We start from the raw sequence: 27,122 nt of genomic DNA, 5'->3' as shown, positions 1-27,122 counted from the left end.
GGTCCTCAGCAGTCGCTTCTTTGTTGATCAGTCAGCCCAGTTGGTGTTCCAGATTTTGTTTAGTGAATTGCTGCCTGACTACTTTGCATGCCGTTTCCCCTCATTTGCATGCGAGGATCAGAGGTTGATCGGCACCAAGGTTAGTGAATCGGGTCGGGGAACAATCGGGTCGCAAAGTGGTCAGGACACGATCGGTGTCCATAGTGAATCTAGCCCTAAGAACCGGTTAATTGCCCAAAATAAACATATGGAGAAAGCTTTCTTCGCTATTGAATTTGCACCATACCTTGAGCTCATTAGCTTCTATGTAGCCACTTCGATCTGTGTCATATTTTCGCCATGTCTGCAACAAGAATTCAATGCATTGTTCAGCAATTAGCAGATAATTTGTACATTCACCTTTCACTATATATGCTAATTCATGGATGATGGGTTTTTGCAATGAGCAGTGGCATAGTAAAGGGATTGCAAGTGGGGGAGAGTCCGCCCCGGGTGCGGCCTTCCTACGGGTGTAGCACCCTTCCTCCTCTCCACCTCCTACACTTCTCCTTGCCGCATGCACCCCTTGCCGCACGCACCCCTTGCCTTCCCTGCCGTGAGGTTGCTGCCCACATCGACATCAGCGCTCTCTCTGACATCACTTCCAGGACCTGTGCCTAGGAAGTGAGGTCAAAGGGTGAGCTGACACTGACTTGGGCATGCTGCTCACCCCAGAGAAGTTAAAAGGGAAGGGGGTGCGTGTATGCGGAAGCAGGGGGCATGCCCCTAATCAGGATGCCGCTCACTCTTACTATGTCACTGGCAATAAGTACAGTAAATGAGGTTGAAATAGATGATCAGAAGTGTTTTGAATCTGAGGGGGCTTGTCTTTATTAAGTTTATAACTAAACAGATATGCAGGGGCCCAAAATTCAGTGGGGTTTAACAGGCAGGAATGACTCCTGTCTGGTTAAATCTGGTTGAACCAGCCAGCTGCTTCTATTTGATGGTACTTAATCAGGTAGTGTAGCTGAATATCTCTTCTAACTGGCTAGGTTAGCGGAGATTCAGTAGCAGAATTTGGATGGAGCCACAATTTAGCTTAGTGGTCTCCAAACTTTTTCATTTAAAGGGCCACAGTGCAATGCTCCCTCTAAGGTGCGTGCAAAATTGTTTTCGTGTGAGTGACAAGTTCTAAAAAAAAAATAAAAAATTTTGTGTAAGCAACAAATTCTGAAAACTAACAATTTTCCAGATTTAGCCATTACTTTTGTGATCAACTATGTAAAATCTGTGAGCGACGCTCCAAGAATATATGAGCGATTGCTCAGGCACTCTGCTTAGAGGGAATATAGCCACAGTGTAAATACGAGAAAGCTCTGAGGGCCACCAAGAGATTTCAAGCTTACACATACAACTAAATTTGTAATCCACCTTGATCTGCTTATTCAGACAGTATTAAACATTACAAATTAATACTGATTCTACAACATTTCAAACTTACTTCATTTTGGATTGTCAACAGTAGCAGATTCCATAAATGAGACACCTGAGTAACGCATTTAAGAGATTGTTTGAGGTTACTATACAATATATCAAGTAGGCAAGATTGAAATGAATGCATTTGCAGGATTTGAAGAGCATTTCAGTCAATTGTTTGTTGGCTACAATGGAGGACTTTGGAGGCTGCATGTTGGGAGACCACTGACTTAGCTGGCTAGAAAGACAAAAAAGGTGAATCTATACACACTGCTCATGTAGGACATTACAAAGGGAATGATGAGGCGGATAAGGTAGGGGACTATGGAGGAAATGACAAATATACAGTAAAACCTTGGATTGCAAGTGTTTTGCAAGACAAGCAAAAACATTTTGTTAAAATTTAACTTGATAGACAAGCAATGTCTTGCAATACAAGTACATACAGTATACACACGTCACATCCGATAGTTCTTCTCTCTCTGACGCTGCAGGCGTGTAATACAAGCACGTAAAGTATTTTGTATTAAAGTTTTTGGGTTGTGGAATGAATCGTCTTGAGTTTCCATTATTTCCTATGGGGAAATTCGCTTTGATATAAGATTGCTTTGGATTACAAGCATGCTTCTGAAACAAATTATGCTCACAAACGAAGGTTTTACTTTATATGGGTGCTTTACAAGTAACTTTCAAGTTTATTGCATTTGATATATACCACCTGGGCGGTTTACATAAAATGAAAACATTTGTACAAATGTCTCATACATAATATACGAAATAATAAAATTTAAACGGGGGGAAACAAACAATAATAAAGCACTATTAGGAAACACTGGATACAAGAGGAATGATGGTGAAAGGATACATCATATAATTTTGGTCTGGCATCTTTCCTTTTTTTCATCTCTATTCCCGTAGCTGCAACAGTGAACCCCACCATCCCCAGATCCACAATCTCTCTGTTTCTCAACTACTCTTTCATCCAGCATCTTTCCCTCCTTCCCCACCATCCCAGGGTCCACTAGCTCTCCCTTTCTGTTCCTTCCCTCCCTAAATCCCTTGTCCACCATCTCTCTCCCTCTCCTATTTTTAGATCCATTATTTCTTCTATCCCTCTCCCGATCTGCCCTCTCCATGATCTCCCCCAAATTCATCTCTCCCTCCCCCAAGTCCATCTCCCCTCTCCATGATCTTCCCCCTACACCATCCATCTTCCCCCCCTCCACCAAGTTCATCTCTCCCATCTCCCCTCTCCATGATCTCCCCCCTCCACCATCCATCTTCCCCCCCCTCCACCAAGTTCATCTCTCCCATCCCATCCTTGGCTGTCATTCTCCCTTCCTTTTACCTCCCCTGTGTCCTCCACCACCCCATCACTGCTCATCTTATCCAGCAGCAGCCCGTCTCCCTTTGTTTTACCTCCCCCTGTCCATCATCACTTCTTTCCTGTTCCCCCTGTCCAGCAGTAGGCCTGCCTTCATTTTCTGCCCCCACTGTCCATCAGCACCTCTTCCCCTGTCCATCAACCCCTTTTTCCTGATCCCCCTGCCCAGCAGTACACCTCCCTTCCTTTTTCTGCCCCTCCATTTCCGTGTGCTGCAGCATTTTCCTCCCACCCCACTTCCCTGTGCAGCATTTTCCTCCCCCCCATACCTTCCTCCTTACCTCCATGCCCTACCATTCTCTCCCCCTCTGCTCCCTTTCCTCCTTCAACTTCATCAGGCAGCAGCAGCAGCAGCAGCAGCAGCAGCAGCATTTATAATTAATTGCTGTTGCCGGCTTCAGGTCTTCCTCTCTGGCGGGTCCTGTCTTCATGAAAACATAAAGTAGGCAGGACCTGCCAGAGAGGAAGGCCTGAAGCCGGCAACAGCAGCAAATTTTAAACGCTGCTGCTGCCCGAAGAAGCCTGGCCTTAACCACAAAGCTGGGGGGGGAGGGTTTTAAAAGGTACAGCGGCGGAGGGGGGTGGGTTGGAAAGCCATTCTTTAAAAACTTGCCTGTTTTATTTTTAAATGCCGTCCGGGCTCAGCTACCGTGGCCAACATTCGCCTCAGGCCGCCGACAGCCGCCGCGGCCGACATCTGCCTCGGGGGGGAGGGAGCGAGAGAGCTTCGCGCGCATGCGCACTCCTATCTGTGGTGCCCTACAGCTCACAGAAAACGGGCGCACGCAGGTGGGAGTGCGCATGCGCGGCTTAGGGTTATTAGATTCTAAAATGTATACTTAATACAAGAGCAATAACACTTACCTCGATGGCTTCTCAGCCAGAGCCAACGTTGGGGGACCATAAATTGCCCGACGCTTTCACTAGATTTAGAACAGTGGTCTCAAACTCAAATCCTTTGCGGGGCCACATTTTGGATTTGTAGGTACTTGGAGGGCCGCAGAAAAAAATAGTTAATGTCTTATTAAAGAAATGACAATTTTGCATGAGTTTTATAGTTTATAAAACTTTCCTTTAACAGTTAAAAGGAAAGATATATAAATCATAAAGAGTTTTACCTCATGCAAAATTGTCATTTCTTTAATAAGACATTAACTATTTTTTCTGCGGCCCTCCAAGTACTCTATTTTTTTCTGCAGCACTCAAATTTAAAGTTCAATATCTTTTCTTTCTCAAAACTGGCACATTTCAATCATTAAATTGAAAACAAAATCATTTTCCTACCTTTGTTTGATAATTTCATCAGTCTCTGGTTGCACTTTATTCTTCTGACTGTGCATCCAATACTTCTTCCCTTCTTTCAGCCTCCTGTATGCTTCCTCTCCTCCAGACCTCATTCCTCCCCCAACTTTTTCTTTCTTTCTCTATGTCTGTCTTTCTCTGATTCTGTGCCCCATTTTTTTGCTTTGTTTCTGGTTCACTGTCCCCTCTCCTTCTTTCTTTCTTCCTTCCTTCCTCCGTGCCCCATTTTTTGCTTTTTTTTTCTGGCTACCTGTCCCCACCCCACCTTCTTTCTTTCTTTCTTCCTTCCTGCCCTCCCCCATGCCACCGCCGCCGCGGAATAGGCTGCTGCCGCTGCCGCTATCGGGAACAGGCTGAGATCTCCCTGCTTCTCTTCTGTACGGGGCCGACCAACTCTCACTGCCCAACATCAATTCTAACGTCGGAAAGGACGTTCCGGGCAGCGATTGGCTAGCCAGAACGTCCTCTCGACGTCAGAATTGACGTCGGGCCGCGAAAGTTGGTCGGCCCCACAGGGAAGAGAAGCAGGGAGATCAAAGAACACGGTGCCGGCCTGATCCCCGATGGCAGCAGTGAGAAGGGAAAGGAAGCAGGTTGGGTACCACTGTTCTAGAAGAGCCGTGAGCCGCACTCTAGGGAGAACAGTGGACCGCCCCCCTCCCTTGGTACGAAACTGGAGCAATAGCGTGTCTGGCCGGCTCGTTCGTTCAAAGCAACGGGTGGTGGCTTCTTGCAAGATCCGTGCCTGCGTCTGAAGCCTCTCTGATGTTGTAACATCAGAGAGGCTTCCGATGCAGGAGTGGATAGCGCAAGGAGCTGCCAACCCGCGGCTTTGAACGAACGAGCCGGCTGCTGCTCCAAAAGGAAGAGAATGATCGCCTCCAGACCGCGGGCCGCAAATAAAACCTGGAGAGCCACATGCGGCCCGTGGGCCGCGTGTTTGAGACCGCTGATTTAGAGCATTTCAGCTAATGAAGCCTTCCTCGGGGAAAAAACTTGCTGTTGTGCCACTTGCCTTTAAACTTTGTGAGCTTGCTTGCTAAAAAGCTCTAAATCTATTTAAGTTTTTGCCAGGTACTTGTGACTTGGATTGGCCTCTGTGAAGATGGGATACTGGGCTAGATGGACCATTGGTCTGACCCAGTAATGCTATCTTTATGTTCTTAACTCAACCACTGAAAACCACAGCTCTGAAAACTTATCATAAACAAGATAATGCTATGGTGAACAAGAACCACCAAAGGCAGCAGAGAGCAGACTGTTTATGCTGGTGTACATTCTCTATCTGCTTCTACCCTGGTTGCAAGCATGTGTGTCCTGATGAATTCACACTCCAGAAGATGAGGTGTGGAGGACAGGTGGCAGTGCAGCAAGAATCTGCATTCTATTTTTCTGATAACTGGATATTTACTATAACATTACCCGGACCAATGCAAGTTTTCAAGGCAGTGAAACTCAGTTTGTCTAAGGGGGAGAGATATAGGGGAGAAAAGAACCTAAAGTGGAAAAGAATAGGAATAAAGGGGCCCAAGATAAGTGTGTGTGGGGAGGGGGAAGGGAGAATTAAAAGGCAGAGCAGTACAAAGAGTATGGGGAACAGACATGGAGGAAAGAAGAAAGAGTGATCAAAAAAAAGAAAGCACAATGAGAGACAGTAGAGAAAGAGAGAGAAAGGTGATGTGTGAAGAATAAACAATATAGAAAACAAGATGAGATAAGTGCACCACCGGTGGGGGTCAGTGATGGAAAGTAACCGCTCACACCGGGTGCATTTCTTAAAGCCCGTTGAGGGACGGGACATGAAAAGAAAGTGGCCGGGAACGAACGAAGTCCCGCGGCCGCGGCTCCTGGGAGCCCCCGGAGCCTAACGGAGGAATTTTTTTTTTTTGGACGAAAATCGACGAACTAAACCGAAAAAACAATAAATAAAGCACAGCGACCGAGCTAAACAACCCAGACGCGGTGTCAGAAGGCTGAAAAATAGGAGCACAATTTTCACAGGGCTTCTGGCTCCGCGGAAAAAACTGAACTGAGGACCACGAGGTGGGATGCGCCCTCTAGTGGGCAAGAAGGCATGCACATGCGTGGTGCAGTGTAGCAAACTTGAAACTTCAATCAAGTTTGCTTGAAAAGCTGTCCGCGCTGGGGCTCCGTAGATGACGTCACCCACATGTGAGAATATGCTGCCTGCTTGTCCTGGGATAAAAGCATAATAAAGAGAACAAACAAGCAAAAAGACAGAGAAAACAGAATAATAAAGAATAGCATATGATGGCTCAATTAATCTGACTAATTCATGCTGGGTGCACTGCCATATATCCCAGTCCAATGTCTGTTTCTTCTTTAATTCTGTGCAGCCAAGGATCCTCTCTTCTTATCCTACACTTTCAGGATTTATGCTTCTGTTTTTGTTTCTACCCCTTCCAGGAGGCCATTTCCTGCAACCATCAAGGTTTCAAATTCTGTTGATATGCCTTATGACTTTGGGCAAGCCTCTTAACCTTCTGAGAACACGGAAAAACCTACTGCAGTCCATTCTCATTATTCACATATTCCCGAAATGTGATTTCACGTATCAGCAGTTGCATTCATTGTGACCAATATTCTCCATCACGCTGCCGCTGTGTTTGTGTATTCATGGACCTGCTCTAAACAGCTTTCTTTGCTGTTACTTTCACTTTGCGGTCTGGCATTTGTTTATGGCCCCCAAGTGCCCAGAGAGTGCATTACAAGCATCTACTGGTATTCCAAGTGCAGTCCCACAGTGGCGTGCCAAGGGGGAAGAGGGGGGGGGGGGGGGCGGACCGCCCTGGGTGCACGGCTTGGGGGTTCACAGCCGGCCATGTCTGGGTCCTCCTGCCCTTCCTTTCTCCCGTTCTGCGCCTGCAATCTTACCTCCCCGCTGCTGCTGCTAATCGCTGACAAGAATTCTTCTTTCCGACATCAATTCTAACGTCGGAGAGGATGTTCCGGGCCAGCCAGAGAGTGATTGGCTGGCCCGGAACGTCCTCTCCGATGTCAGAATTGACATCGGAAAGAAGAATTCTTGTCGGCAATTAGCAGCAGCAGCGGGGAGGTAAGATTGCAGGCGCAGAACGGGGGAAAGGAAGGAGAGAGGCACTTTTTTTTCCGCGGCAGGGAGGGAAGGATGTAGGCAGGCAAGCTGGCTGGCTTTAGCGCGGCAGGGAGGGAGGGAGATAGGTAGGCAGGCAGGCAGGCTGGCTTTGGGGGTGGACAAAATTTGGAAGGTAGTGGGGGGACATAAGAAGGAGGCACTGGGACACGGGAAGGGGGCACTGGGGGCATTATGGAGACAGGAAGGAGGCACTGGGGACACCATGGACATGGGAAGGAGGCACTGGGGGCATTATGGACACAGGAAGGAGGCACTAGGGGCACTAAGGACATAGGACGGAGGCACTGGGGGCACTAAGGACACAGGATGGGGCACTAGGGGCACTATGGACACAGGACAGAGGCACTGGGGGCACTAAGGACACAGGATAGAGGCACTGGGGGCACTAAGGACACAGGACGGGGGCACTGGGGGCACTATGGACACAGGAAGGAGGCACTGGGGGCACTAAGGACACAGGAAGGAGGCACTGGGGGCACTAAGGACACAGGACGGAGGCACTGGGGGCACTAAGGACATGGGAAGGAGGCACTGGGGGCACTAAGGACTTGGGAAGGAAGGAGGGCGGGAAAAGAAAGGGACAATTGTTGGGCCTAAGTGCAGAAAGAAATAAATAAAAGAAAGGATACACAGTCAATTAATAGATGTCCCCTTTTGATGAAAAAAATAAATGGTCACGTTACCTCTGACTTACTTTCTCTGCAGCAGAGTTGACAGCCGCGCTGAGGTTCAGGAAAGTCCCACGATGACTTGTCTGCCGGCTCTGCTCCTGAAGAAGTAAGTTACGTCGGAGGGGGTGGTCCCGGCAGACACAATCATTGCAGGACTTTGCCACAACTCCCTGCGTCTGCCGGGTCCACACCCTCCGACGTAACTTACTTCTTCCGGAGCAGAGCCAGCAGATGAGTCATCGCGGGACCTTCCAGCATGCAGCTGCTGAGTCCGCTCCAGAGCAAGTACGTCGGAGTGAGGTGGACTGGCAGCCGGCAGCTACTGCCATCGTAGGACCTTGCTGCATGAAGGGAGAGAAAGGAGCAGGATTGCTGGAATGGAAGAGTGGTGGAGGGAAAGAAATGGGGCAGGGTGGTATGGAAGGGTGGTGCTGATGGAATTGATGTACAGAGAAAGGGGAGAAACATAAGGGGGAAGGATATTGGAGGGAAAGAAAGGGGACAGATGCTGATTGAAAAGGGGTGGATGGCGAGAGAAAGGGTAGACATTGGATGGTAATGGGGAGCCTATGCTGGATGGAAGTGCAGATGGGAGAGATAAGGGAGCAAATGCAGGAAGGAAATGGGAGGAGAGAAAGAGGGGAGCAGACGCTGGATGGAAGTGGACAGAGAGAGGAGAAGGTACTAGATGGAAGGGTTGGAGAAAGAGGGTACATGATGGAAGGAGGGGATAAATAAAAGGAGGGCACATGATGGGGAGAAAAGGATTGAGTTAGGGAAACATTGGAGGGGTGAGGGAAAGAGGTGGCAAGTTTTAGGTAGACAGTAAAAAAGGACATTGATGAAAGGGTAGTAAGAACGTAATCTAGACAGATATTGAAAAAGGAAATGAAGAAAAAAAGGGAAAGGGATTGCAGAGGAGAGGTGTGGGAGAGGGAAGGAGAGGAGAGAGATGTCAGACCAATGGGGTGAAAGGAGAGATGGAAGGGGGAGGCATACAGTTTCTGGAAGGGGCATAGAAGGAGAGAAGATGCCATATAGGGGAAGAGAGACGACAGACAGTGGATGGAAGGAAGAGATTACAAGAAGATGAGGAAAGCAGAAACCACAGAAGACAAAGGTAGAAAAAAATTTTCTATGTATTTATTGCTTTAGAAGACATGTGTCACTATTTCTGTGGTGCACTGTATGCAGAGTCCAGCTTCTTACTGGCTCAATTTAACCTTTGTCTATGTATTTCTATTTTATCCCCCCCTTTACAAAACTGTGGAGCGTTTTCTATCGCCAGCCGTGGTGATAGCAGCTCTGATGCTCAGAATTCTATGAGCATCAGAGCTGTTACCACCATGGCTAAAATCCACACTACAATTTTGTAAAAGAGGGAGGGGTTAGTTTGTGATTACATATTCCATACTAGGCAAAGGTGTTTTCTGTGTTCTGTGTGTTCGAAAGACATGGTTTTTTTTTGTTAGGATTGACTGCAGGATTGATCTGTACTAGTCTGGCTTGTTTAGTTTTACAATGGGTGTATTGATGTTGTATTGCTCACTCCAGTATGTAAGATGAAGCCTTTTCCTAGGTACACTATATAGAGATCCCCAATGGGAAAACATATAAATAATATTCTGTGCCCGATATTTCCCACTAATATCCAACTATGAATAAGGTAATATCAATTCTAATATAAGAGAGAGTTAGCCTCAGTAATGGAGCCTACGCGTAGCCATTCAATGACTGGGGAATTCAGCGTAGCTATACTTGCTCCTTTAATCTCCAATCATTGGCCTCACTCTCATTTTCATTAATCAAACTTACTAAAATTATATCCTTATTAATCTTTTTTTCTTTTTTTAATATATAAATCCTTAAAAAATCTATCTTCATACACTTCCTATCAATTCCTATCATTCATCCTTATTCACATGTATGAGACTACACTATCTTTATTTTTCATTGTCTTTATTTTTCATTGCATTTATGGAATTCTTAGTTTCAGCGTTATGTAGTCACTCAAAACTATCGTTATTCTCTAAATAGTGGCTTATACCAGCCTACTTATCAATCAATCAGCACTTGTATTTCATAGCTAGAGCCAGTTCTTAACAAACATAAGCTTATCCAAGCCTACTTATCTTTAAGGCTTATCCTTCAGACAGCATTCAACTTAAGTCAGCACTCGTATTTCACGAATATAGCCAACGTGGCCAACGTTTCGTGAGCGAAAATTCAAGCTCACTGCATCAGGGCCAGGTTATTTAGGAAACAAGATGAATCTTCTTAGGGCGGGACGGGCATAACACTTCCTTAAGATTTCTATTAAGCCGATATGCTTTTCCTAGGTACTCATGTGTGATATATGGCTTGTTACTAAAAATCATGTTTTTCGTACAGATGGGGGGGGTGTCAAAAAATGATGGGCCCCAGGTGTCACATATGCTAGGTACGCCACTGCTGTCCCATGCAGGAACGTAACCCAATTTCCCCCAAAGGATCCGTTGTTCACTTTCCATGGTTTTGAGGCACAACGTGTACTGCCGGAACCTAACCTCTATTTTCCCATAGACTCAGCGTTTCATTATTCGTGATTTCACGGTTCATGAACATTTTTGGGAACCCTACTACCATGAATAATGAGAACGGACTGTATATCGGAATGTACCTTGCCTTGAACTACCATGAAAAAGTAAGAGCTAAACCCAAAATTTAAAAAAAAAAAAATCTTTGAGGATGAAGGCACATCAGAGGAAGAAGCAGGATTTGCTAAGGCATTTCTGACTTTTCCATCGGTGAAAGGCTGTAAATTAAAGAGACATCATGACCTGATGCTTTTATATCAGGCTGCCTTATGGGATAAGGAGTTGAAATCTTTATTATTGATATCTATATCTTATTTACATTTTAGGAAACAACTTAAGACTTACTTATTTTCTAAGTTCTTGGGTGTTTAATTTTGTTTTCTCAGCTATCGTGTATTTTTAACTGAAGGTGATGCGGTCTAGAAATGAATTTTTATGTTATGTTATGTTGAACCTTAGTTTTGCCAGGTCCTAGCTTGCTGCTTTGTGCCTCTTTCATAATGCTTAAAGAAAGTTTACGAAAATAATTAATTCATAAATAGAAATCACAGCAAAGAGGGGGGTCAAGTGATGACGAGCTGTTGATCGGACGTGCCTCTGCACAGCTCCGGGCCATGTTGCCCTAAATCCTAATATAAAGCACAAAATCGACATCAATCTTCCTCCACCTCCACCCCACTGCCTTCTTGGAGTTCTGGGGGACAGCCGCAGCGACTTTTTGAGGAGAATCGAGCAGGGAATGATGGCAAGGGCACAAAGGGACACTCGAGGGAAGGTGAAGCCCCTTGACTCTAAGATGGCGGAGAGCCACGAGGTGCCGATGTTTACGATTCAGGAGGCGGCTGTCCAGGAGCTCACTAAATCTCTCACCCTCGTCATGGAAGACAAACTAGCGAAAATTCAGACGTTTATGGAGGATTTCAAGGAGACGATGGAGAACCATGCAGGGCGGTTGCAACGGGTGGAGGACAGAGTGGCCCAGCAGGAGGATCGAACTGCAAGTTATGAGGAACGCTTGCGGGCCCTGGAGATGGCAAAAACCACGTGTTTTGAACGGCTGGATGATCAGGAAAATAGGAGCCGTCGAAATAATCTGAGATTTATCGGCCTGCCCGCCGGTATCAGAGACATGGACCTCCGCACCAGCTTGGAAACGTGGCTCCCGACGGTTATGGAGATGGATGACACCGGGGAGAAAATACAAATCGAGCGGGCACACCGGGTGGGGAGCCGAAGAGAAAACGACCAAAGACCCCGACCTGTTCTCGCAAGATTTCTTAATTTTGCCCAAAAGGAGCGGGTACTCGCTCGGTTTTGGTGGGGGGCGGGATTCGCCTACGAGGGACAGAAGATCCTCGTCTTCCAGGACTTCTCCCCGCAGGTGTCTTCTCAGAGACGGGCAATGGCGCCTCATTGTAACACCCTTTATCAACGCAATATAAGGGTGTCACTGCTGTACCCGGCCAGAGCTCGTGTCTCCTTCAATAATAAAATTCATTACTTTGAGACGCCGAGTGAACTAGAGCGATTTATTCAGAGCCTGCCGGCGACGCTGCGTACAGAGCCTGGGACTGCCTGATTTCCACCTGGACTGATTCAAACTTTAACCTCCCACTTCTTCTAGCGTTCCCGATTGCAACACAGAGAGTAACTGGAACCTTACCCGTTGATGATCTGAGAAGTCTCTGAGGGGCTCCTGGGGGGCTGTTGTTAAGCTTTTCGGAGGCCCCGGCGCCCTCGAGAAGGCGGATGGATCACCACGCACCAGCAGTTTTACAAGGTGCACTCTGGATGGGACTATCGGAGGATGCGGGGGCGTCCGGAGCCTTGAAACTGCCGGTACCCTATTTCTACTTTCCCCCCTTGCTGACATGATGTGGACGCCCGGGAGCGCAGTGCAGAGCCGCGGAGGTAAATTAAACTGGCCTTGGGGGTTATCTGCTGGTTCCTTGCGGGCGGCTGTGCATGCTGAGTTGTCGTGATGCACGTGGCAGCGGTTGTGGTTTTGCTGGCGCCCCGCCGCTGCTATCTCGATGAGCGGTTACCCTATTGCCACGCCACACAATTTGGCTTCTGCACGCCTTAGCGTACCATCCTACAGAGTTGAGGAACTGAACAGCTGCGGTGTGCATGGGGACTACTTGAGCCACAGGGGCCCTCACCGAACGATACTGTGGTTATTTGCCTCTGTGTGATTCCGGGAGGACTGGACATGTTAAACAGGTTAACTGCGTTTTTGCTGTGCTAATAATGCTTAGTTGTTCATACTCACTAAGGGCATGGCCCGGAGTTGTTTTCTTGTTTTCTGGTTTCTATTTCTGTACCCTAGGGTTTTAGCATGGAACTCCATGCTGGGGTTGGGGGGAGGGATGGGTTGCGGAGGGAGGGCTGGGTGAGATTGTTTGGGAGACTGCTTGTGTGTCTGGTTTGGGTTTGTATGACTGGATTGCTTGTGAGATGTCTGAGATTTTGTATGGGTTTTCCACTGTTGAGTCGGGGTTCAGGTATGAGTAGCACACCTCGGTGTGTTATGAGCGGGTGGGGGCATGAGCTGGGACGGCCCCTACCACTCATTTTCTGGTTATTTACTGCATCTTTTATGTATATCGGTCAGTTACATGGTACAATTGCATGTTAAATCATTAAACGTAGATGGGATCCACTCACCCATTAAGCGAACGAAAATCTTAGCATATCTTAAGCGTGAACACACGGACATAGCATTCCTACAAGAGACCCATCTGAGCTCAGGGGAGCATGGGAAACTGCGTAGGGGTTGGGTGGGTCAGGTGCACTCTGCATCATTTACCACCCGGAAATGCGGGGTGGCTGTTCTCATTCATAAAAACATACCCTTCCACTTGATAGCCAAATTGATGACCCCAAGGGGAGGTTTCTTATTTTAGTTGGGGAACTCTGGGGTAAACCTCTAATTTTATGCAATATTTATGACCTAACACTTACTCTCATGCCTTTTTTGCCTCAGTGGTGGGTCACTTGGCACCCCTTCTCCCTCATCCGATCATATTGGGAGGTGACTTTAATTTTGCTGCAAACCCCCAGTGGGATCGCAGACCGGCTAAGCCAGTGACAAAGGGCCATTTCAATAGAGGGGTACACTTTCTTATTAAGGAATTAGGACTGATAGACTCTTGGCGCACACTGCACCCCACCGAACTTGATTTCTCTTTTTACTCCCACCCTCACTCCTCCCACTCGCGCATTGATTACTTCCTAATCTCTGCTTCAATGTTTCCGAACCTATCGGCGGCGAGCCTATCACCTCCAATAGTATCTGACCACGCTCTTCTGGGCCTTGATTTACACTTTGGGTCCACGGTCGCGAGTCGCATCTGGCGGATGTCCCCATTCCTCTATAAGGACGCGGAGTTTCGAGACTTTTTTCAGAAATGATGGGAGGACTTCCATAACACTAATTCAGTTACGGATGTGGACCCTGTTGTCTACTGGGAGGCGGCCAAAGCGGTTATGCGAGGCCACGTACTAGCCTACACGGAATCCATGAATAGGAAGCGGGACGGGGAACTATTGGCACTGTCACGGGATCTTGCTAGTTTTCGCTCTCTTCATATTTCCCGTCTCGATGAAACCTCCAAGCACACCATGCACACCGTTAAGGAAAAAATTAATATCCTTTTGGAACAACGGGCACGACGTAACATATATTGCTACAAATACAAACTCTATCGCTGGGGGGATAAAACGGGAAGATTGCTAGCTAATCTGGTGCGACCGCACAGATCTCGACACACTATCACTTCCATTAAAGACAAGCGAGGCGTCACGCATGTCACTCACTCGGCCGTCATGGAGCAGTTTGTGCAATTTTACACCGACCTATATGCCGCGCAGCCCCACGACGAGGCAGCCAGTGATCGGTTCTTTCAGGGCCTCCATCTCCCCACCCTGACGGACACTCAGTGCCTCGCTCTTAATGATCTTATCCAGGGAGAGGAGATACAGGTTGCTATTAAAAAGCTTAAATTGGCCAAAGCACCGGGCCCTGACGGCTTTGGCCCAGAATTCTATAAATTATTGGACCCACCGGCTCTAGCATCTTTACAACAATACTTTATGGGACTACGCAGCGTCACCCCCCCGGGAGATACACACAATAGGGCACACGTTATTATTCTCCCTAAGCCTGGGCGGTCGCTTGATGCTGTGGGTTCCTACCGCCCCATCTCTCTTCTTAACCAGGATGTAAAAAAACTGGCGGCGCGCCTCAATAAATTCTTACCTACACTCATTCACGAAGACCAAGTCGGCTTTGTACCTGGTAGGCACGCGTCCATGAATTTACTGAGGGTCCTGGCGGTGTTACAACACCCCCGAGCCGCCTCCGATAGGGCGCTCATTACTAGCCTCGATGTGGAAAAAGCATTCGATATGGTCTCGTGGCCCCACCTGTTCCGGACGCTTGCCCGATTTGGAATCCAGGGGGATTTTCTTGACTGGTTGATGGCTTTGTACCGTCGCCCCACATCCCAACTCTTGGTGAACGGCGGGATATCTAACCCCTTCCCTTTAGGAAGAGGAACACGCCAAGGCTACCCACTTTCGCCCCTCCTCTTCCTTCTCTCGCTTGAACCTTTGGCAGCCCGAATTCGCGGGATGAGGGGCTGGAGGGTCTTCGGGTGGGCTCCAGCGAGTTTCGCATTAGCATGTTCGCTGATGACATGCTTCTATATGTTAACAACGCAGATAGGACAATGCCTGCCCTGATGTCCATCATTAGAACGTACAGTATTTTTTCGGGATTGAAAATAAACTTCGATAAAACGGAGGCTCTTTTGTTGGGGGTTCACCATCGGAGCCCTGGTGTAGAGATCTTGGAGTGGGTATAGCCTCAGGAAAGTTGAAGTATCTAGGTATTATGCTTTATAGAGACCCACACAAGTTGTACGAGGCTAATATCTCCGCTACCATTGGACAGATCAAATCTCTCTGTCTTAAATGGCACTCGTTGCCTCTTTCGCTCTTGGGACGCGTGGCTCTGGTGAAAATGGTGCTGTTTCCAAAATTGCTCTACCCATTACAGACTATACCTGTATGGATTTCTCGTGCAGATGAACGCAACTATCAATCCGTCATCTGTTCCTTTGTGTGGAGGGGGAGAAGGGCACGTGTCAACTCACTTAAACTTTCTCAGAGCAGGGATCGGGGGGGATTGGGACTGCCCGCCCTGCGCATCTATAATGTCATTGCGCTACTTCGCTGGATTCACGAACAACTTGTCTCTTCGCGACGATATTCCCCTGCATCTTTACTTGAGGACTGCTGTCTGCCTTGGTCCTTTTCCTCCTTTATCCATGGAGCGGGGAGGGGGAATGCGCGGCCTCGTCCTGCTGTTGCTCTACCTTTTCTCCAACCTTTCCGCATGGCGCTGGTGGCGATCTCAGCAGAACAGGCTGCCCACCGTATCCCCGTTTCTCTCTCTTCTCCGGAATCCTGGTTTTGCTTCCGGGGTGGAGGGACTGGCAGGACTGAGAGATCGCACTGCACGAACCACAACTGTGGGGGACATTTTGGATCTAGGCGGGGGTAATTCCCATCCTTTGCACAAATGCGGACGGCGTGGCGCTTGCCTCCTGCACACATATACACTTTTTTGCAAATCCATCACTATGTCCACTCCTTGATGCGTGCACACGGGAATAGTTGGAGGAATGGCCCTCTGGATCTGATTTTTCTCACCACACCTACTGTCTCAAATAAGATCTCCACCTGGTATAAAATGGGGAGAGACCATTTGGGGGAGGGATGCCTCAATGTCTTGGGGGTGAGTGGTCCACAGAACTTGGCCTGCAGGTTTCCGAGATGGACCTCAGGCTTCTTTTTCAGACACTTTACTTGCATGTGAAAGCTTCGGGTCTACAGGAAACACAGTATAAAATATTGCACCGGTCCTACATTACCAGAGCTAGGGACTGTCGGATGGGCTTGAGGCATGCTAACCTGTGTTCTAAATGCAATTCCCATAAAGGTGACTATGTCCACTCATTCTTTACTTGCTCCAAACTGCATTTCTGGACCTCAGTACGGATTCACTTAGCGAATGTCCTGCACTGTACTGTGCCCTGGAATCCTACCGCATTATTGTTGGGAGATGTTACTGATTTTAACCTACAAGGCCTGGACTTTCCTGCTCATAAGTATCTCCTCCATGCCATCCTGGTGGGCAAACAACTTATCCTGGAGTACTGGGCCACAGAGGAGGTGCCTACATATGGTATGTGGACAGCGCGGATGCAATTACAGGCCCGCTTTGAACTGGACACCTATGCATCCCGCTCCCAGCCACAATGGAAGTTCTACTGCTCACTCTGGAGGACATCTCTAGATTCAGTTGTCTCTACTCAACCTGTGGGGTAGATCCCTGCGAGGCAGGAGCCTCTACAAGCTTATTTTATTCCTCTGTTATAACCTGAATTATGTTAACCTACCTTACCTGTGTTTCTTGTTGAGGGCCCCAAGGCCGAGCGCTCGCATACTACAGTTCTGCTTCTTTGAGTACCAATCATTTCTTGCATATATGCTTCTTGATTCTGAACCCTCAACAGTGTGAGTATGAGTCTGATGGGATGATTGAGGTATGATTGGAGGATTGCTAGAGTTAGATGGGGCGTGTAAGATGTGTGGATGTGACGGATCGTTTGGGGATCCTTGCTAATATAGCTCTCTTTATTTGGAAAATGTTGGCAAGGAGCACTGGACGGCATGTTGTACCTTTTATTGATAGCACCCTGGCCTGTGCAGGGGTGCTGTGCCTTCCACCACTGTACAATAACCTGTTACAGTTTGACTGTGTATATGCTTATTGATCTGCTGTTTGACCTTACTGTTGCACAGTTTTTCTGTACCCCGGCACCGCTTATGATGCGTGCTGTGGGGGGTGGAGGACGCCCATGTGTTTCTTGTCTCAATAAACATGATATTACAAAAAAAAAAGAAATCACAGCAAAGAAAGGAAAATAAGGTGATACCTTTTTTATTGCACTAATATTAAAACATTTTGTGACAAGCTTTCAAAGGCACAACCTTCTTCTGCCGGTCAATTATGAACGAAAGTCTGACAGAAAACCAGTCCTGGATTCTCATCTAGGGTTACCAGATTTTCGTTTGGGAAAATCTGGACCCATGGCTCCGCCCCCAGGACTGCCCAGTTCCGCCTCTTTCCTGCCCTATCCTACCCCCGGCTCCACCCCCAGATCGCATCCATGCATGTGCAAACACGACATGTGGTGATGTCATGTGCACGTGCGCATGATGTCACCGCGTTTCATCCGCGCAAGCGCGGATGCTCCTTCCTGATGCAATTATGTCAGGAAGCTTTTCAAAACCCAGACAAAGTGCCTGGTTTTGAAAGCCATCCGGACCCCAGGACATGTCCTCAAAAGGAAATATGTCCGGGGAAATCCGCACTTCCGGTAACCCTATTCTCATCTGCGTTGGAGATGGAATTTGATTCCAAGTGAGAAGCCAGAAAGTCCAATATTTCTTGCTGAACCTCCAGGCCCATATAGTGAAGTTCTTGTTATTCATGCAGGGTCCCTTAAAGTGCTCTGCTCTTGCTTCTCTGCAGAATGAGGGGATTATACATGTCTCTAGTTTCCATAGCAATGCTTCATGTTTCTCACTATTAATAATCCCTTATATGACCAACCTTTTGTTTCCATCATCTGCCTAACAGCAGCTTTCAGATCAAGATACTAATGTAGATAGGGATCATATACTAGAGGTGTTACAGCTATGTGTACTTGGTTAAAGTATATTTCTAGCAAATATAAGAGAAACAAGCATGTTCCAAAATAACTGTATATTTCTCTTAACAGTCTGTAAACAAGATCCATAAATGAAAGTACATACAAACCTTACAGCTAGACATTTGGGGCTTGATTCTAGAAGAGGCACCTAGGCTAGGCACCACTAGGAGTTACATTGAGGATGCCTAACTTAAATTTGTGTGGAAGTTAATTGTTTTTAATTGGTTTAAATGGTAATTGACTATGTCATTAAAAAATCAATTAAAAACAAAATTTGAAAGCCAGTCAATTTAGGTTGTGCGTAGAATACTGCACGGCGCCTAGCACTGCCTAAGTCGCAGCACCTTTTCAATGCCTAAAGATGCCTACCTGAAAAGAAGGCATGGTTATGGGCAGAGAATAGGCATGGTTGACTTAGGCATTGCTAGGTGTTTTTGTTAGGCGCAGGTAAATTAGGCCAGGTAAAACCTGACCTAATGTACCAACACCTATGACTAGGATGCCTAGCGACACCTAAGTCCACTTAGACCAGTGGTCTCAAACTCAAACCCTTTGCAGGGCCACATTTTGGATTTATAGGTACTTGGAGGGCCTCAGAAAACCTAGTTAATGTCTTATTAAAGAGGACACATCCAACATACTGAAACATGAATAAATCTTCAAGCAGAAAAATTAACATCCATGGAAGTAAGCCTTGAAGACGTACACAGGCAGATAGAAAAATTAAAAACTGACAAATCACCGGGCCTGGACGGAATCCACCCTAGGGTACTGAAAGAACTAAAGGAGGAAATAGTGGAACTACTACAGCAAGTCTGTAATCTATCCCTGAAAACAGGCGTGATCCTGGAGGATTGGAAGATAGCCAATGTTACGCCCATCTTTAAAAAGGGATCGAGAGGTGACCCGGGGAACTACAGACCAGTAAGTCTGACCTTGGTTCCGGGGAAAATGGCGGAAGCACTGATAAAAGATAGCATCTGGGAGCATCTAAAAAGGAATAAACTTATGATAACAAGCCAACATGGCTTCTGCAAGGGAAGATTATACCTGACGAACTTATTGCACTTCTTCAAAGGAATTAACAAACGGATGGACAAAGGGGACTCCATAGACATCGTATACTTAAACTTCCAAAAAGCCTTTGACAAGGTACCCCATGAACGCCTACTTCAGAAATTGAAGAACCATGGGGTGGAAAGAGACGTACACAGATGGATCAGGAACTGGTTGTTGGGTAGGAAGCAGAGGGTAAGAGTGAAGGGCCACTACTCGGACTGGAGGAGGGTCACGAGTGGTGTTCCGCAGGGGTTGGTGCTTGGACCGCTGCTATTCAATGTACAGTGGAACCTTGGTTTACAAGCATAATTCGTTCCAGAAGCATGCTCATAAACCAAAATACTCATATATCAAAGCAAGTTTCCCCATAGGAAATAATGGAAACTCCCTTGATACGTTCTCACCCCCCACCACACCCCGAGGACAGCAGCGCTGCTCCCCTCCGCTCGCAAAGGCCCCCCCACTGCGCAAACCGGCACACCCCCCACGTGAACCAGCACCCCCTGCCCGAACAACTTGAAATTTACACCACGTCTGGCACCGGCACGCAGCCTACAGGATGTGCTGGTGCCGCTTGAAGAACTTCCTGCCTCTGCTGGGCCTTGAGCATGCATCTGCACATGCTCAAGGCCTTCTAATTCTCCCTCTCGCCAAGATTCTCAGAGATCTCAGCGAGAGGGAGAATTAGAAGGCCTTGAGCATGCAATTTGCACAGGCGTACCAACATTGGACTTGTACTGACTGGCAAAGGGTTGCCTTTTTGAGCTCCATTGAATGGATGGACATTAGAATGTCAGGTGTGAAGTTGCTGAGAACAAACACCCATTAACCACTGTTGGATGTACACAAGCTGGTGGCGGCAGCATTATGGTCTGCTGAATGTTTTCTTGGCATATCTGGGTCCCTTGATACCTATATCGGTTGAGAGTGCCTTCCAGAGATATCTCTTCACCCTTTCCAATCAAGTACATGTTGACGGTCTTCCCTATGGCCAATAGGATCTTTCAACAGGACAATGCAACATGTCATACAGCCAGAATTGTTTGCGAGTAGTTCGCAGAGAATGACCAATAATTCCAGCTACTGCCCTGGCCTCCGAATTCCCCAGATCTTAACCCAATTGTGTACATTTGGGACCCCTCAATTGATATGATTGATGACTGGATCTACCACCATGCACGCGTCAACAACTGTCAAATGCATTGCAGTCTGCATGGCTTCAGATACTACTAGCAACCACCCAGCATCGTACTCCCAAGGCGTCTGGCTGCCATCTGTGTTGCCAGAGGCGGTTATTCTGGATATTAGCAGCTGGTATGAATGTGATTTGACCATGTATTTGGTACAGCTCTACTTAAACTAAGTGAAAGGCCATAAAATGAAATCACAAATGCAGAACCTCAGCACAGCACAACCTTCCAGTAGGTTAGGATGATCAGAAAGCATATGCCACCCAGCATGGAGAAACTGGAAGTAGAGAGCTACTCTAGAAAGCATGTTTCAGCCATGATGGAAAAAAGATAGCAACATATGAAGGTAATGTGTGAATGACTTGCTCACCTCCATGAATTCAGAGCTTGATCCCACGTGTTGTCTAAAACACAGCAAAAAGTTCTCCTCTGTCGGCAGGATCTGAGCCAGCTAAAGGCATGAAAAGAAGAACGAGTGTCAAACTTCAATCAAAACATAATGTAGAATAAGCAGAGAGGATTACAGTTACACAGTCCAGTATGGGCTCTTGGGAATTTCAGAACCTAGCTCCCTATTCATCTTGTTCTATTGCTTTTGAAATATCCTACTTAATTTTATTCAATTCAATCTCCAGGTTAAAGGAAACCGATCTTGCTAAAGATGTTAATTTGACCCTCGAAACTTCCCTGAGCCTGATTGCATCATATAGGGATCTTTGGCATTTCCCACTTGATGGAAGTATTTAGAAAGCTTACACAGTTTTTACACATAGAAATGCTGAAAATGTGTAAATATCGATTTTAGAACCTCAGAACACTGAAAGGGAGCATGTGATGGGTATGATTTGGCTGGGCTGGCAAAGTATATATATATTTATGATTTTGCAATAGCAAATACATGTATACTTAAAAAAAATATCTAGCCATCAGTATTTATACAGTATACCAGGGGTGCCCAATAGGTCGATCGCGATCGACCAGTAGATCACCAAGGCAACGCGAGTCGATCGCGTTGCCTTTGCAATCTTTTTCTCCCTGCTGTTTCCCCAAGCCAGGCCTAGCACGTACAAGCGCCGGACTTACAAAACTTTGCCTCCGATGTCAATTCTGATGTCGGAGAGGAAGTTCTGGGCCAGCCAATCGCTGCCTAACTGGCCTGGAAGTTCTTCCCCGACATTAGAATTGATGACAGAAGTGAAGTCTTGTGGGCCCGGCACTTGTATGCGCCAGGCCTGGTTCAGGGAAGCAGCAACAAAAGGACAAACTCCGGAGAGAAAGGCAGCATGCCTAACAGCATATTCTCCACATCTGCCTCTCCCTGCATCTTTAATTCACCAACAGCCCCTGCTGAACTAGAAGGACGCACCTCTACCACCTACGAGAGCGCCACCTTCTTATCCTCAAGCGTGTCTTTCACGTGGGGAATCGGCACGCACTCCAGAGCCAACAAAGCTGCCGCCGCTGCGTCCCCTGAGCAAGCGGCAGAACACACTCCCGACGGCGTGCAGCGCTTACCACACCGTGACAGCGCTTAATCACTTCCGCCGCCATGACTCCAAACAAAACAGCTGTACTCATGATCCTCCTGAATCTGAAAGGCAGAGTCCTTTTACTACCGCACAAATCCTGTGCCGGTGAAACCAGGTTTGGTGAAGGGTTGGTGGCTTGGGGGTAGGGGTAGGGAAAGAATCGGGGAAGTGGAGAAATCGGCACGATGGCTTGGGGGGCAGGGGGAGAGAGAAAGAAAGGCAGAAATAAAGAAGGGGGGGGCCAGGGGGAGAGAGAAAGAAAGGCAGAAATAAAGAGGGGGGGGCAGGGGGAGAGAGAAAGAAAGGCAGAAATAAAGAAGGGGGGGCCAGGGGGAGAGAGAAAGAAAGGCAGAAATAAAGAGGGGGGAGCAGGGGGAGAGAGAAAGGCAGAAAGAAAGAAATATTGGCTGTACAGAAGAAGGAAATGAAACCAGAGACTCATGAAATCACCAGACAAAAAGATAGGAAAAATGATTTTATTTTCAATTTATATCTGCTTTCTATATTTTGCACTATGGCTCCCTTTTACTAAACCGCAATAGCGGTTTTCAGCGCAGGGAGCCTATGAGCATCGAGAGCAGCGCAGGGCATTCAGAACAGCTTCCTGCGCTAAAAACCGCTATTGCGGTTTAGTAAAAAGGCAGGGGGTATCTTTGTCTATTTTTGTATAGTTGTTACTGAGGTGACAGTGCATAGAGTCATCTGCCTTGACCTCTGATTAAACCCCCGAATACAAATGATAAATAACATTTTTTCTGCGTATAGTGTGCTTTGTGGTTTGTTTGTTTTTAATTTTATTGTCGGTAGATCATTTTGACTTAGTCATTTCAAAAGTAGCTCGCAAGCCCAAAAAATGTGGGCACCCCTGCAGTATACAGTGTAGCAGTGTGAGTGAGGATGTGGAGCTTTAACAGACACAGCCCTCAGAGGGATGAAAGTAGGGTTATCAGATTTTCTAATGGAAAAAAAAAAGAGGACATATGGCCCCGCCCTGTTCTGCCTACAGCTGAACCTCCTACCCCAGCTGAACCTCGTGTCTTTTTCCCCAAGCTCGGGGCTGTGTCTGAAGGACCTTCAAGCATGTGTGAATGCAACATGATGACATTGCACGCTTGCGTGTGACTTCATTGCATTGTATCCGTGCATGCTCGGAGGCCCTTTAGATGTGGCCTGAAATTGAGGCTTTTCAAAACCCGGACAAATTGCTGGGTTTGGGATATAGGTCCTGGCATCTGGAGAGTCCTCTAAAAATAATGTAAAAACAAAACATTTTATTTATATCCAAAGGACTATTAAAGCCTGTTCCTTTCACAGGCATGAAAACTAAGAATGGAAGTCACTTGGAATGCAAATATAATCTTCCTGCAGGTTTAACCCTGACAGGGCCTCACAGTCTCAGTGTGCACTAGTCTTGGTCTTCAAGGTTAACCAAAAGGCTCTGTCTGGCCCGGCCCATAGATTAGAGTTTCATAGGTGTCCTCTCTGCAGGCTGCTGTAATGATCTGACGGTAAGAGCGGGAGGACAGGGGGGAGCCAGAGGACGATGCAAGCTCTTTGCAGCATTAGACCGCAGGCTGCATGTGGCCCAGGGGCTGCGAGTTTGAGACCACTGATGTAGGATATAAAATGATGCCTTAAAAGGATTGCTGAATGGAAAAGGTGAACAGCACTTAATTTTGGAGTTGATTAAATAAATCCAGTGACTCTCTTGTGGAACATATTCTAGTTTCCTGGTTTTCCTTCCAACCAGCCATAAAAAAGGCGCAAAAATCTTGCCTGTGGTTCAGGCAAGGCTTTCATCAGAAATCTGGTAACCATAGGCGGGCCGGGCTAGGTGGGCAGAACAGAACGGAGCCACACATCCTCTTTTTTGAGGACAAAATCTGGTAACCCTAGAGTTTCATAAGGTTCAAAGGTAAAATTTGGCCTACCTGAATTAATTTTCTGCTGCTTACACATGTGGTGAAAGCATATGCTGGAGGGCTGCTCTTGATTTCCTGAGCTTTCCTCATCTACCTGTGCTCAGAGTTTTTACCTGGCAGCCTGAACCATGCCCTCTCTGCTCTGCCTTGACTGACCCATGCCCTTCTGCTCTGTACTATAGGATTTAAGATGGCTCTGTGAGGCTCTGGTGCTCATTTTTGAAACAGATGGGCATCTCAAAACGGCCACAAAAAGTCCATCTGCCGAAATGTCCAAATCGTGATTTTTGAAAGGCAGAATGCGTACATTTTATACTGCAATTCATCCAAATAGTAAGAGGGCATGGTGGAGGCATGTTTTGGGTGAGATTAGGGTGGACCCAAAATTAGAACGTCTTTCAGCATTAATGGAACAGGGAGAAACATCCAAGGTAAAAGAGACATTTTTGCCTAGTTCTGTTTCAATCAAGTCCAGGGTAAAAAAAGGTGCCCTGATCGAGCAACTGACCATTAGAGGGATGAAGGTATGATCCCTCCTTAGTTTCCTAGTGGTTAATGACCCCTCCCACCCCTCCCTGATAAGTGAACGTGACAGTGGGTAACAGGCTCTCCTCTATGACAACCATTCCTAACAGAGCAGCAAGCAAGCAAGTGTAAGGAGTAGCCTAGTGATCTGTGCAGTGGACTTTGAACGAGAGGGACCCAGGTATAACTCCTATTTTAACTCTTTTATTTCTCCACAAACATGTGAGTCCTCCTGGAACAGAATACCTACTGTACTTGAATTTATAAGGCACTTGCAAATGTGATGCCTACTCTATAGTATGTGCAAATAAACAAAAACTAGAAGTGGCTCTTACCACATTAATGATACTTATAACACTGATTAACACATTCTTTTTTTTTTTCAGTTCTCAGAGATAACTTGATTTCAGACAACGGGACAAGCCCGAGAAGATGAACGTCTGTAAATTTCTCCTCTAATCATCACACTGACTTTTAACATGAAAACATTAAAAAACAGAAGTGTAGAAAACTGTATGAACTTATTTGAAAAATATTAGAAGTATATAGCAGATTCTGGGTTCTATATACTTCTAATATTTTTTCAGATAAGTTCATGCAGTTTTCTACACTTTTATTTTTGAATGTTTTCACGTTAAAAGTCAGTGCGATGATTAGAGGAGAAATTTACAGATGTTCATCTGCTTGGGCTTGTCCCGTGGTCTGAAATCAAGTTATCTCTGAGAAATGAAAAAAAAGAATGTGTTAATTAGTTATAAGTATCATAAATGTGGTATGAGCCACTTCCAGTTTTTGTTTATTTGCATATACTTAATTTTGGAAGTGTGCCATAAAACAGTATTTTGCTTTCCTGTTTCTTTTTTGGTGGTACTCTATAGTATGTACATTAGGTTTTTATCTGTTACTATAGGGCTCACAACAACATAACAGAATTAAGGTGGGATTTATATCTGGGTCCTGTTTAGTCAATTGCACTGACCACTAGACTGATCCTCTATTCTGCAGTGATATGTGTGTGGCTATATTTGTACAAATGATGTCAGACAGACTTTTTGTACCTGCTTTTTTTTTGGCATTCATATTTTGGACATGTCATTTTAGAAAATGGCTGTTCATTTTGGGCATTTTCAGCGCAAGAAAGCCCTTCTCGTATATTTTCAAACAGGAAATCTCAACATTTTTCCGGTTCAAAAACAGCTCTGCGATGGACAGATTTTCTGGTATTTATGAGTCGCACAATGCCTAAACAGACAGGTTCAAGGTGACTTACAGTATTTTGAATTACAGCATTAAAATACTACTTTATAGTAGTTTGAGGAGGTCAGAATTATGGTATGGATAATAGAGAATAGAATGGAGGTTCTTAGATTGTATTGGTAAGTGTTTGAATAGAGTGAGAGATTTAGGGCTCCTTTTACAAAGCCGTGCTAAGGCCTTAACGCATGGAATAGCGCACGCTAGCCGTTACCGCCTCCTTTTGAGCAGGCGGTAGATTATCGGCTAGCATGCGCTATAGCACATGCTAATCTGGTGCATGCATTAAAAATGCCCTTAGTGGTATTAGTTCTTTTGAGTTAGTTGTCTACGGTGTGTATACTTTCAAAGAAGGGAATTTAAAATTTTTTTCAGAATCTGTTATAGAATGTTTCCATCCTGATGTTTGTTGGGAGGTTGTTCCAGGTCTTGGTGCCAATATATGTGAAGAGCGAGTCAAAAACGCGTTTGTATTTAACCCCTTTGGGGGACGGGAGTAGTAACATATAGTAACATAGTAGATGACGGCAGATAAAGACCCGAATGGTCCATCCAGTCTGCCCTACCTGATTCAATTTAAATTTTTTTTCTTCTTAGCTATTTCTGGGCGAGAATCCAAAGCTTTACCCGGTACTGTGCTTGGGTTCCAACTGCCGAAATCTCTGTTAAGACTTACTCCAGCCCATCTACACCCTCCCAGCCATTGAAGCCCTCCCCTGCCCATCCTCCTCCAAACGGCCATACACAGACGCAGACCGTACAAATCTGCCCAGTAACTGGCCTAGTTCAATCTTTAATATTATTTTCTGATTCTAAATCTTCTGTGTTCATCCCACGCTTCTTTGAACTCAGTCACAGTTTTACTCTCCACCACCTCTCTCGGGAGCGCATTCCAGGCATCCACCACCCTCTCCGTAAAGTAGAATTTCCTAACATTGCCCCTGAATCTACCACCCCTCAACCTCAGTAGTTGAAGCAATTTCAGTTTTCTGGTTGATATAGACCAGGAGTTGACAAATAAGTTTATGAGCAGGACATCCCAATTCTGAAGTGGACATTTTTTGAAAATGCCCCTTCACACACAGTATTATTAAGGAGAACTGACAACTTCTGATACACTCCATCACAACCTGTACAAAGAAAGTTGTAAATATCAGCTAACTGCTCATTTGGAACTGGAGTTGCCATCATTTATGATTGAGGGGACAATAGTGCTTACCTTTCTAGTGCAGGGGTTCTCAATATGGTTCTCAGGACACACTTAACCAGTCACAGGAAAGAGACTTGGGAGTACTGGTCGACAAGTTGATGAAGCCGTCTGCGCAATGT

General features: G+C 46.3%; 1 protein-coding gene across 1 annotated transcript in view; it reads right to left on the bottom strand.

Annotated features, from left to right (window-relative positions):
• The window catches only part of CALB2 (calbindin 2), a 139,581-nt gene that overhangs the window by 65,420 nt on the left and 47,039 nt on the right, over positions 1-27,122 (bottom strand). The window contains exons 5-6 of the mRNA XM_033942941.1: positions 20,934-21,014; positions 287-343 (exon numbers count right to left, since the gene is read on the bottom strand). Of these exons, the coding sequence (XP_033798832.1) occupies positions 287-343; positions 20,934-21,014 (138 nt within the window). The remainder of the gene's footprint in view (positions 1-286; positions 344-20,933; positions 21,015-27,122) is intronic.

Source organism: Geotrypetes seraphini, chromosome 4 (genome assembly GCF_902459505.1).
Source record: "Geotrypetes seraphini chromosome 4, aGeoSer1.1, whole genome shotgun sequence".
Classification (NCBI taxonomy): Eukaryota; Metazoa; Chordata; class Amphibia; order Gymnophiona; family Dermophiidae; genus Geotrypetes; species Geotrypetes seraphini.
The sequence above is the reverse complement of the archived record's forward strand: the minus strand, read 5'-3'. Positions and strand labels throughout refer to the sequence as shown.